Genomic DNA, 13,460 nt, shown 5'->3' with positions numbered 1-13,460 from the left:
TCCTTATGGTTGCCGTGGTGCATATGATGATCATGGCGATGACAACTTTGGCCGTTTTGGAGCCCGTGGTCATTATGGTGATCACCGTCGGCGTCATCCTGAACGACGTCACAATGATGATGGTTTGAGCAAGGTTAAAGTGTCCATTCCTCCATTCAGTGGCAAGGAAAATGCAGTTGATTATTTTGAATGGGAAACCAAAGTGGAGCAACTATTTGATTTGTATGAATACCCTGCTGAAAAGAAGGCAAAGCTTGCAGCCATTGAGTTCAAAGGCTATGCCATAATTTGGTGGAATCAGATCCGTACTGAATATCATAGAGTTGGGCATGACTGTATAACTTGGGAAGACATGAAGAGGGAAATGAGATGTCGTTTTGTTCCTACATATTATTCTCATGATCTACATTTGAAGGTGAAACGTCTTGTGCAAGGTACTCGCAGTGTTGATGGATATTTTCAGGAATTGGAAATGTGCTTACTTCGTATAGGGATAACTGAGGATGAGGAATCAACAATGGCTCGGTTTCTGGTTGGCCTCAATAAATCCATTGCTGATAATGTGGATATGACAAATTACACATGTCTCACCGAGTTGGTTCATTTTGCAAAGAGGGCTGAAAGGCAAATTGCTACGTCTTACAAATACAATGCTTCATGGCGTCATTCCCAACAGCAAGGGGATGTCATGCCCCAATTCCAATAGCAAGGAGCTGCAACGCCCAAATTCTCATCTTGTGGAGCAAATAGATCTATTCCAACTTCCTCCAAACAATTGGATGCGAAAGGTAAAGCTGTGAGTTCAAATCAACCCACTTCTTCTACTACAGCCACCCAACGCAAGACAAACAAGATTGAGTGTTTTAAGTGTGGTGGTCATGAGCATAAACAAGCTGAATGTCCCAATCGTCATACAATTATTGCACTTGTTGATGGTTCTTATGATTCACAAAGTGAAGAGGAGGACGAGTTTACCAATGTATTTGCAGATCTTAATCTTGACACTTGTGAGTATTCAGCAGAGGATGGTACATTTGAGCTAGGTCTGAATTGTTTAGCCATTCAACCTATTCCAACTTTTGCTCACAATGACATGTTACAAGATGTTATTTCTCCATCTTCTGACGAGATTACTAGTGCTGATTTTGATGAGTTGCTTGCTGATTTTCCTGATTTGGAGCCTTCTACAATGAATACACCATCTCCTTATTTGGTGGTTAGGAGAGTTCTTTCCACTCAGTTTGTTGCTGCTGAACAAGGACAATGCCATAATTTGTTTTAGTCTCGATGAAAAGTGAAAGGACAAGTGTGCCGTTTCATCATAGATGGTGGGAGCTGCAATAATATTGTTAGTGGTTTGCTTGTTGAGAAGCTTGTTTTGCAGCCACGTCGCCATCCACATCCATACCATATGCAATGGTTGAATAATTCTGGGATAGTTAAGGTTTCAACCATGATTCATTTGTCATTTTCCATTGGTGATTATCATGGAGAGGTTGATTGTGATATTGTCCCCATGCAAGCATGCCATTTGCTGCTTGGTTGGCCCTGGCAATTTGATGTGGACTCGGTGCATTTTGGACGGTCTAACAAATACACTTTCATTCACAATGACAAGATGGTGGTTCTTGTTCCATTATCTCCAGAGGAGATACATACTTCAGATATGGCTTGCAAGAAAAGAGAGGAATTAGACAAAAGAAAATTGAGTGAGATCCCCAACCCAAGTAAGGGAGAGAGTTCTAACCCATCCTGCCACATAAAGCCTCATTCCAATCCTAAACAGCCACGCCACACCAAGTGTCTTTTTGTGAGCAAGAGTGATTTGAGAGAAGTAAGAAACACCACAGCCCCATTCTTTGTGCTCTTGCACAAGGAGGTCCTACTTTCAACTAACAATTTACCTTGCTCACTGCCTAGTGTTGTTCTTGATTTGTTACAGGACTATGAGGATGTTTTTCCTAATGAGGTACCAGCTGGACTTCCCCCACTTCGCGGCATTGAGCATCAAATTGACTTGGTCCCTGGTGCTTTTCTTCCCAACCGTCCAGCATACTGCACAAATCCCGAAGAAACAAAGGAAATTCAGCGACAGGTAAAAGAGCTTTTCGACAAAGGGTATGTTTGTGAATCCTTATCACCATGTGTTGTTCCCATTCTTTTAGTTCCAAAGAAAGATGGCTCTTGGCGCATGTTTGTTGATTGTCGTGCTATCAATGCTATAATTGTCCGATATCGCCATCCCATTCCACGACTTGATGACATGTTAGATGAATTGAGTGGTTCCATCATTTTCACCAAGATTGGTTTGCATAGTGGCTATCATCAAATCCGCATGAAACTTGGTGATGAATGGAAAACAACGTTTAAAACTAAAATTGGTCTCTATGAATGGCTTGTGATGCCATTTGGCTTGACAAATGCTGCTTCAACTTTTATGTGCTTAATGAATCATGTTTTACGAGCTTTCATTGGCAAGTTTGTAGTTGTTTATTTTGATGATATTCTGATCTATAGCAAATCATTTGATGAACATCTTGATCCTATCCGTCAAGTACTTGCTGTTTTGAGGGACGAGAAATTGTATGGCAACATAGCTAAGTGCACCTTTTGCACAGACCGTGTTGTTTCCCTTGGCTTTGTTGTTTCCACAGATGGTATTCAGGATGATGAAGAGAAGGTTAAAGCAATAAAGGATTGGCCTACACCAGTAAATGTGAGCCAAGTTCGAAGCTTTCATGGTCTTGCAAGTTTCTATAGGCGTTTTGTCAAAGATTTCAGCACTCTCGCTGCACCCCTTAACAATCTCACAAAGAAGGATATTCCATTCAAGTGGGGACATGACGAAGACCAAGCATTTCATACACTGAAAACAAAGCTTTGTGAAGCACCGCTGCTACAACTTCCTGATTTTGGTAAGACATTTGCGATCGAATGTGATGCAAGTGGTATTGGCATAGGAGGTGTACTGCTGCAAGAAGGTAAACCTGTTGCCTACTTTTTTGAAAAGCTAAATGGTCCACATCTGAATTACTCGGTTTATGACAAAGAGCTTTATGCCTTAGTTCGCATTTTGGAAGTTTGGCAACATTACTTGTTACCTAAAGAATTTGTAATCCATTCTGATCATGAAGCTTTGAAATATATTAAAAGCCAAGGCAAGCTGAACCGTCGACATGCTAAATGGATTGAGTTCATTGAAACATTTCCCTATGTTGTCAAACATAAGCGTGGTAAAGATAACATTGTTGCCGATGCCTTGTCTAGAAGATGTGCGTTGATTACACAACTAGATACAACAGTACTTGGTTTGGAATCCATTAAAACACTTCATGCTGTTGATGCTGATTTTAAAGAACCTTTCTCTCATTGCATTGATGGAAAAGGTTGGGATAAATATTATGTGAATGATGGCTTCTTGTTTCGGATTAACAAACTATGCATTCCAGCTTTTTCTATTCGTCAAGTTCTTTTGCAAGAAGCACATGAAGGTGGACTAGCTGGTCATTTTGGTGTCAAAAAGACATTGGACATGCTCTCTGATCATTTCTTTTGGCCACATATGCAACGTGATGTCCAGTGGCACGTTGGGTGCTGCATCGTTTGCTTGAAAGCTAAGTCCCGCCTCAATCCCCATGGTTTATATACTCCATTACCTATTCCACATGTACCTTGGGAAGATATGTCTATAGACTTTGTTCTGGGGTTACCTCGGTCTCAGAGGGGGAGGGATTCTATTTTTGTGGTTGTAGATCGCTTTTCTAAAATGGCACATTTTATCCCATGTCATAAGAGCGATGATGCTTCTCATGTTGCTGATTTGTTTTCTAGGGAGATCATTCATTTACATGGAGTTCCAAAGACTATTGTTTCAGACTGGGATACAAAATTTCTCAGCTACTTTTGGAAGACATTGTGGGCTAAGCTTGGCACAACGTTGTTGTTTTCAGCCACTTGTCATCCACAAACGGATGGGCAAACTGAAGTTGTCAACCGTACCTTGTGAACCATGTTGCGTGCTGTGCTGAAAAAGAATTTGAAGCTCTGGGAAGACTGCCTTCCGCATATTGAATTTGCTTATAACAGGGCACTCCATTCCACAACAAACTTTTGTCCATTTGAAATTGTTTATGGGTTTAAACCACATACTCCCATGGATCTTTTTCCTTTACCATTGCAGGAACAAGTTAACATGGATGCATCAAAGAGATCAGACTTTATCAAGAAACTACATGATGAGACAAGGACAAATATCGAGAAGAAATCAGCACAATATGCAAAGCAAGCAAACAAAGGTAAGAAGAAGGTTACATTTCAGCTAGGAGATCTTGTATGGTTGCATCTACGCAAGGATGGCTTTCCCCAACAGCGTAAGAGTAAGTTATCTCCTCGGGGTGATGGTCCATTCAAGGTTCTCCAAAAGATAAATGATAATGCTTACAAAATTGAGCTGCCACCTGAATATTCCAATGTGAGTACAACATTCAATGTCAAAGACTTGCTTCCATTTGTTGGTGAGCCTGAGTCGAGGACGACTCCTTCTCAAGAGGGGGAGGCTAAAGAGGACATGCCTAATGCCTAGCATTCACTCATCTCAAATGAAACTCCACTTGATATAGCTGGTCCAATTACAAGAAGTAGAGCTAAACAATTAGAGAAGGAAATTCATTCTCAAGTGAATGCTAACCTTATGTTTAATAACCAGTTTATGTTGAATGAGCCTATGCTTTTGAGTTCTTGTTCCAATATCCTTAGGAATGATGGAGTGTATGAACCAGCATGGGATGAAGATAGATTCAAGCCTCTGGACATCTGAACCAAGAAGCCTATGGTGTGCATGAATAAAATGGTGGTTCATCACCTTTGCATGGGAATGCAACCAGAAGCTAGATGACTGACACATGGTATGAATTCCAAGCATCACTGCAGACAGAATACAAGGAGTTAGATGGTGTTCTATAAGTGGGTGGAAGCGTCTTCAAGTCTACTTTCCAGCCCATCAAACGGATCATTATTTGGACTTCCCAATAAGGAGTTATGCTCATTTTAGTAACTGCTGCCAGAAGCTGAAAAGACGCGCGAACCAGCCATGAAATCCACTAGTGCATGCGCATGCTGCCATTTACTCGAAGCTGAACGCCCCTATCTCTATATATATCTTGTACTAGACAATGAAAGGACAGATCTTGATTGGCTGAATTCAAAATACACAAACTCGTGGAGTTTTGTTTATGCGTGAGTCTTGAGAGGCTTGCAACACTTGTTCTTTCGATTCCTGAGGGAGTTGTAGAACGCCGAACTGCGGTTCACCCAGTTCGTGCCTTCACGTCTATATGGCGTGACTGCGTGGGCTGTTTCGTCAGTATGTGGAAGGGTGATTGTCTCAGTAGTTCATCGCATGGACAGCCTCGCGGTGCGCTGCCTCTTCTCCAGGTCACGCAGCGAAAATTTATCAAGTTCGCAGATCCTACGAGAAGATCGGGCCACAACAACTTGCTACACGTGCTGCATAGGCGTGTGCATATCACACCCGCTCACCAGCGGTTCTAACGGTAGCCGCCTCCCATTGGCCGGCCTCCTCCCTGCAGGACAACTCCCGCTCCCGATCGGCGAGCGCTGTCTCCCGGGAGGAGACCTCCGCCTCATTCTCCGAGAGCCGCCACTCCCACTCCTGGAGCTCGGACTCCTGCTGCCGGATGCGGGCTAGCCTTCCTCCAGCTCAACGAGGCCGACAGAGAGATTCTGCTAGCGGACGAGGTGGCACCCAGCTCCGGCTGAAGGCGCTGCTCTTGTGTCGCCAAGGCCTCCTCATGGCAGGCGGCATCAATGAGCGCCAGCTGCACCTGATCACTCCGGCAATGGAGCTCCTCCTCGCGCGTTTGGAGGTCGCGCTCCCAAGCCATCCGGTGGGAGGCCAGCTCGTCGGACAGATCCCCGCTAGCTTGGAGGATGCGCAGGTCACGAACCATGGCCTCCATCGCCACAACAACCTGCGCCAAGGTCGGGGGTGACTGCACCGCCGCTTCCTGACACGGCGCCTCGCCTGCTGCACCCTCCTCGGCGGGACGATGCAGAGCCGTTGGGGCAGGTTGGGCTATGGAAGACCCTACCCTGATGGTGAGGACTGGCTCCCCTGCTGCGCTCTCCGGCAGGAGTGTTGACTCCTGGGGCCCGGCCACGGGGGCGTGGGGGCTTGACGCGCCCATATCAGCCACCTCCGCATCGTCCGCGGCAAGCACGACCAATGTCGCATCCCTCCTCGTTGACAGACTCGCATGGCAAGCGGCGGGCGCCACGCCAGCCACGGCGCCACCAGAAGCACTCCTGCATGACGACACCCGTCGGACTTTGACAAACAAGAATGGAAAAGGTACGGAAGAAAGGTAAAAGAGATAGGGATCTCACATGGCGCCGACCATGGGCCTCATCCGCCACCGAGGGGAGAGAACCATCGGATGCTTTGGGGCAGGGGCCTGCCCTGAAGTGGCAGTGGTGGAAGATGAGCCCCCCGCGGGCGCGGTCCGCACCGCCGGCAGGGGAGATGGAGACGCCGTCGGGTAGTCCACCAGGATGGGGGAAACCGAGCGCGGACGCATGGCTCCCCCATGGCTCGGCTCCGGCGTGCCTTCCTTCGTGCCTGGGCAGCCACTCCCTCCGGGCACCAGACTGCCAACAGCCCCGCCGGGAGGGGGAGGCGGCGGCAGGCGGGCCAACCCCCGCTCATCCATCACCGAATGAAGGCGGAGCACCATCTCCCGGTCCTTATCCTCGCACAGTGGGGAAACCTCATCAGGGAGGAAGGCCACGGCGGGGTCCTTCTCCTCCATCGCCAGCTCCAGCCACTATGCCACCGTCGTGGCGTCGGGGCTGAACTCTGCGCCGCGCCCCAACCAGCTCGTGTCATCGTCGCCAGTGTAGAACCACGCCGGGTATGGGTGGGCCTGCAGAGGAGCCAGGTAATGGCGGAAGAAGTCGGCAGCCAGCATGGTTGACGTGAGGCCGAGCTGCCGGAGCGAGTCGAATCGCCCCAACACCAACGACCACGCTGCCCCAAGCACCGGGGTCTCGGTCCTCTAGGAGTTACCAGGCGGCGGCCCCTGAGGAAGACAAAGGAGCTACGAGGGGTTGTCCACCTCAATGTACAACCAATGCTACTGCCAGTTCTCCCACTTGTCTCGTCGGGCGGTGGGAAGGAAGCTTGCACCGCGCCGCCTAAAGAAGACCCCACCGACGGTGCGGGGCTGAGGAGCGGCCCTGGGACCGGGGGAGAGCGACCCCGACCAGTAGGGGGCGAAGAAGTACTGGAACAACTCCACCGACGGCTACACCCCCACGAACATCTCGCAGGCGTGCGCGAACAGCGCCAGCGTGAGAAAGGCATTAAGGGTGAGGTGTACTAGGTGAATGGCGAACTCCTCAAGGACCGCCATCATGAACGGTGAGAATGGCGGGGCCAATCCCACCGCCAGTGTTCACGGTCCTTAAGTGCCAAATCCAACTGTCAACTAGACTTAATAATAAAGGAAAACTATACACCTTACTCATATATTTGTATCACTAACCTTGCTCTACAGTTGTTTTCGAGTTTTGTACACTTCAGATGAGCAAGAGCGGAATAAGAAGAAAACACGCAGCAGACGCCACACAACTACGCAGAAGATCGCATCCGGCATCACCCACTTACAAGGAGGGCCCATCATGCAGAGCAAACGGGCACGCCACGCAAAATGCACACAAGGAAAGCCATCAGGGCCCACATGTCAGCGTGCCGGAGAAAGATAGGGACAAGGGGCACCAAGGTGGGGTCAGCCGAACCCCAGGTTCGTCCAAACCTGCCCTACCTCCCGTCCAGGTGCATTTCGAGTTGTCGTCGTGGCCAAGGCACCTTATCACCTTCCATATGTGCGTTCGGCAGGAAACCGACCTCCACTAGTATAAATAGGGCCCCCTCTCACCCCTCTCAACACACACAGACACACACTTCATTCCACTCTCTCCAAGGAGGCTCTCTCTCTCTCTCTCTCTTGCTCTCTTAGCTAGGTAGTGGAGCTAGGCTAGTTCTCTTTAGTGAAGCAAGTCGTCCTCGGGGTCGATGAGCAATCCTCAGCTCCCAGTATGACTTTGTATTCAACTTGTCAGACTTCTATTCATAATATAGAGATATGCCATGGTTTCTTTACTATCTTGATAGTTTATTAATCCATGCTTAGTTCATTCATGAGTTATGCTAAGGTCTTTGTTAGGCCAGATGATCCGGGTATGGATAGGGGTTCGTTGTGCTTTCGGGCTTGCTCTAGTGTTTTACTTGTCCATTCGAAGGGTGGGAGACCTGGGGACGCTAGAGTAGTGACCTCATGCACGAGTGTTGACAGTTCTTAAGTGCCAAATCCGACCGTCAACTAGACTCATAATAAAGGAAATCTATACGGCTTACTCACATATTTGTATCACTAACCTTGCTCCACAGTTGTTTTCGAGTTTTGTACATTTCAGATGAGCAGGAGTGAAATAAGACAAAAACACGCAACAGACGCCACACAACTACACAGAAGATCGCATCCGGCGTCACCGCCTTACAAAGAGGGCCCACCTGGCAGAGCAAACAGGCGCGCCACGCATAATGCACATAAGGAAAGACACAAGGGCTCACCTGTCAGCCTGCCAGAGGAGGATAAGGACGAGGGGCGCCAGGAGGGGGGTCGGCCGAACCTGCCCTGCCTCCTGTCCAAGTGCATTTCGAGGAGGAGTCGCGGCCAAGGCACCTGATAACCTTCCATATGCGCGTTGGCTGGAAACCGACCTCCACTAGTATAAATAGGGCCCCCTCTCACCCCTCTCAACACACACACACCTCACATTCCACTCTCTCCAAGGAGGCTCTCTCTCTTGCTCTCTTAGCAAGGTAGTGGAGCTAGGCTAGTTCTCTTTAGTGAAGCAAGTCGTCCTCGGGGTCGTTGAGCAACCCTCGCTCCCGGTATGGCTTTGTATTCATCTTGTCAGACTTCTATTCATAATATAGAGATATGCCATGGTTGCTTTACTATCTTGATAGTTTATCAATCCATGCTTAGTTTGTTCATGAGTTATGCTAATGTCTTGGTTAGGACAGATGATCCCGGTACAAATAAAGGTTTGTTGTGCTTTCGGGCCTGCTCTAGTGTTTTACTTGTCCATCCGAAGGGAGGAAGACCCGGGGATGCTAGAGTGGTGACTTCTTGCACGAGCGCGGTGCTCGGGTATGCGGGATCCATCGGATATGACTGTGCTCCACGGTGTGACTGGGGTAGATGGCAGGTGGTGACAGCCCTGTCCGTCCGGTGTAACAGCTGTGTTGTGCTTACCGTATTCCCCGATGTTCGGGTTCGGTGTAGGAGTTTATGCAAAGAGGTAATGGAACTGGACGTTTTCCAGTGCGGGACCTTCTCCCTGCTATCCCATTTTTCTGGCACCTATAGTCCTAACCATGTCCTAACATAACCCCAGCTTTGGATAGAAGCACTAGGACATCTAACCTAGCCTAAGCTCTAGCTGACTTGACGTAGGATAGATTAATCCTTTGTTTTGTCATTTCTCCCCTTTATTCCTTCCTCTTGGAGTGTGGTTGTGTGCTGTGTCACATTATCCTTGCTTATTCTTTATCTGGACTTACCCCTGCTAGATTTTTGCCTATTGCTTGAGGCACAATGTCATGGTTAATGTTAAGTACAGTACCTTTGCCACTACCGTCCTTTGGGACAAAATAAATAATGATACCCTTACTCTCCGAATGAAATGCTACAATGGTATATCCGTGCGCTTGCGGACTCATCTGTAATCATATTGATTATACCACGAGAGTGGTACCCCTTGGGTGTTGTTGCTAGAATGGGTTGGCGCCCTCATTTCTAGTGATTGCACTAAGGACCGCCAACAGGCAATTCTGAGGTTGTTGCCGAGGTCTTCGCAAACCCGGTATCGACTTAAGAAATGCCAACAAGCATTTCTGGCGCCATTACCGTGGATGGCATGTGAACAAAGTTATTGTGCTGATATTAATCTAGGCTTTGTACTCAGGATATAGTCTTTACTCTTTCAGGCTAATGTCACTTTATGTCTTCTTTTATTTTTGATTTGAAAGAAGACAGGGGTAGTGTATGGCTGGTTTCTCCCTGCCGGAAAACTACATAGACAATCTAGAGAGGCTCGTGAGAAGGGTACGACCTCGCGTCGTTCCTCCTCTAGCCATCCTCCCGGCACAGGAACCCATTTCGGAAGCACCACTTGTTCCTGATGCTATGCAAAAAAGACTCTCCTCGAGTTCTCCCTCCCCTCCACCGATAATGTGGCCACTGGACCCAACATCAACATTGGGGACGTGAACTTTGAGCTGAAATCAAGCCTCATCAACATGGTGCAGGCTAGCCCATTCTGTGGCAAGCCAAATGAGGACGCCAATGCACATTTGCAGAATTTTCTGGATCTCTGTGACACCGTAGTGATACGGGGTGTCGCCGCCGATGTTATCAAGCTTCATCTATTTCTTTTCTCCCTGCTGGGGAAGGTGAAACACTGGTTTTACAAGGAAAAAGACATCGACACTTGGGCCAAATGCTCCAAGGCGTTCCTCGCAAAGTTCTTCCCGCTGGGCAAAACCAATGCGCTGCGCGGGAAGATTTCAAGTTTCCAGCAGACGGGGATGGAATCCATCCCAGAAGCATGGGAAAGGCTGCAAGAATACATCCTGGCCTGTCCCCATCATGGCATGGACGAGTGGCTCATCCTACAAAGCTTCTACAATGGGCTCACGACGACATCAAGAGCTAACATCGACGCTGCTGCTGGAGGAGCCTTTCTCAACCTGACCATCGCCAAAGCCAAAGAGTTGGTCGAGAAGATGGTCTCCAACCAGGGGTGGAGTGATGAATGACTCTAACCTCGCACAAAGGGCATGGATACCGTCAAGGAGATGGATATGATTGCTGCAAAGCTGGACCTCCTACTGAGGCATCCCGGCGAAAGGGCCAAATTCAAGAAGCACGGAGAAAACTATGCCCGTGCCATAGAATCGCACTTCATGTGCGAAGTCTGTGGTATTGAAGGACATTCGGGGAACGACTGCCCCGAAACCCGTAAAGACTGTGCCTACCTCAACAACAACAACAACAACAACAATGGGTACCGTCCACCACAAGGAGGCCAGGGGTGGAACCAGCTATGTCAACCTTTTCAGGGAGGTAACAACAACAGTTCTTCTTTCAATTCGAGCCAACCTCCCTTAAGAGAACTTGTTCTTGGCCAAGCTAAAATTAACAAAAATATAAATAAAAAGCTTTTGGCCAATGACAAAACCCTAGAAAGTTTAAATGTAAAGCTTGAAACTTTGTCTTCTACGCTTAAAAATCAATTAAGTTTCAACAAAATGATCGAAACCCAACTTGCTCAAATTGCTGCTTCGTTACCTGCTGTTAAAAGCGGGAAGATCCCGGGGCAACCCGAGACTCCCATTGAAAATGTTAGCATGGTGTCCACCGGATGGGGCAACTCATCCCGGAGGCCACGCAATAATCATGTAGGTAGGTACAATCCCCCAAAGAACGATGTTTGGGATGGCATGGTGGCAGCAGCGCAAAAGGATCCAGGGGTCCCCATGATCAGCTGCTCGATCTACGTCAAACACTTCGAGCAATGTCGATGCGATCTGGGGGCAAGCATAAACATAATGCCCAAGGCAATATACGAAGAACTTCAATATCCTGCTATTTCCCCAACAACGATGCTCGTAGAGCTTGTAGATTCGACCGTTCGATATCCCGAAGGGATAGTCGAACACATCTTCGTACGAGTCAGAGATTCCTTCGTCCTTGCCGATTTTGTGGTAATGGATATGGAGGGCGACCTTGGAGTTAACCTCATACTTGGGCGACCTTTCCTAAGGTCCGCCAAGGCAAGGATCGATGTAGGAAAGGGAGAAATCTGTTTCCGTGTTGGAAAGTAGGACATGTTTTTCAGGTTCAAGCGCAGGGAAGAGTAGCGCTTCATGATACAACAAGACAGCAAAGGGCAAGCACTCTGGGGTGCACTAGAACCCCAGCCAGAACACTGACCCTCCTCACGTAAAAGAAAGAAGAAAGCAAAGAAGGTGTGGTGGAAGGTCGAGAGTTTGGCCTTGTCCAGTTCTCCGGGATGAGCCGACCAGTGGTCAGTATGGTGGAGAAAAGTCGTGCATGTCAGACTATAAATGACGCGCCCTTGTCAAAGATAAATTGGTATTTATCTCATATTTGTTTTCTCTGCCTTTTCAATTTCTTTCATATCATTTGATTTCCCCGCTACATGTTTGAAATATTTTTTGAGTATCAAAATCATTTGGGAAAAAAATAATTTGGACATCTTTTTTAGCAAACTTCTGGCTGTGCACCATATTTAGAAAACTTTTGACCATTGAGAAAGTAACTGGCCAAAGGGGGGCACCAAGGGGCCCACCCTGGGGCCGGCCGACCCCGCAGGTCGGCCGACCCAGGGCCAACGGTACCTGGGCCCCACCTTCTCCAATGGCTCTATGACTGTTGTGCCTAACTTCTCCTCGGGTGCACTCGCCAGGTTCTCTTTAAATAGAGGCCGAGAGAGGGGTATTGAGCTCTCTCATGCTCACACACTCACTCTACACACTTGGAGGAACAACTTTCGGGTAAGTGTTTCATTTTTATTTCACTAACGTAACCCAAATCGAGTTGTTCTCGTTCGTTCTTGTTCATTCTTGTTGCAAGCATGAAGGGTGCAGGACGGAAGATTTCTAGAGCTCTCAAGAGGATGATGAGGTTTGGCTCATCCCGTTCACAGGGTGAGTCGAGCTCTTGTCATTCCCCCGAACCTACACCAACACCGACCACGATGGACTATGAACAAGACAAGACGAACAAGAAGAACAATTTGAGGAGCAAGCTGCAGAACCGCAAGCCGAGGACATGGAAATAGATGAAGATGATGCACCGTACCTCGACTTGCGTGATGACCGCTAGCGTCAAGCCTACGTCATGATCAAGAATCGAAGCTTTAGTCATACCAGAGCATTCGATCTGGAGCTTCATGAGAAAACAGGTATGGACTTTGACTTCGCTCGTGTTTGGCATGCGGTTGGATGGGATGATTTTGTGCCCATTGAAGAGAACGGTTCTCGTCTCCTCACCATCCAATTTTTTTGCACTCTTCGGGAGGTGGATGATTGTCGGTATTTTGTAACGTCATGAATAAATTCCGCAAGCGCACGGATACCACTGTAGCTTTCATCCAAGAGTATTTCAGGGTATTGCATCCTCTAGGGAACGTGAGTACACTACCTATGGGTTCAGGCTGTCCAAGGACACACACCCTGATGTAGGAGGATAGGAAAGAGAGGACTTTCTAAGATCTAGAATCTATGTTTAGAAGAAGAGATCACATCACAGTTATACTTCGAGCTAAAGGTATCGAACGGCTTATAC

The 13,460-nt window shown here is 47.9% G+C and overlaps 1 protein-coding gene and 1 non-coding gene across 2 annotated transcripts; both read right to left on the bottom strand.

Moving 5' to 3' along the window:
• Positions 1-5,642: 5,642 nt before the first annotated feature.
• On the bottom strand, positions 5,643-6,827 carry LOC120695223. Its single transcript, XM_039978520.1, has 2 exons — positions 6,406-6,827; positions 5,643-6,324 (listed from the first exon to the last, which is right to left on the bottom strand). The coding sequence occupies exons 1-2, from the start codon at positions 6,825-6,827 to the stop codon at positions 5,643-5,645; spliced, it is 1,104 nt and encodes a 367-aa protein (XP_039834454.1).
• A 3,809-nt stretch (positions 6,828-10,636) lies between these two features.
• LOC120696412 lies at positions 10,637-10,743 on the bottom strand. Its single transcript, XR_005684183.1, has one exon. It is a non-coding gene; the product is annotated as a small nucleolar RNA R71 (small nucleolar RNA).
• Positions 10,744-13,460: the final 2,717 nt, after the last annotated feature.

Source organism: Panicum virgatum, chromosome 2K (assembly GCF_016808335.1).
Source record: "Panicum virgatum strain AP13 chromosome 2K, P.virgatum_v5, whole genome shotgun sequence".
Lineage (NCBI taxonomy): Eukaryota > Viridiplantae > Streptophyta > Magnoliopsida > Poales > Poaceae > Panicum > Panicum virgatum.
The sequence above is the reverse complement of the archived record's forward strand: the minus strand, read 5'-3'. Positions and strand labels throughout refer to the sequence as shown.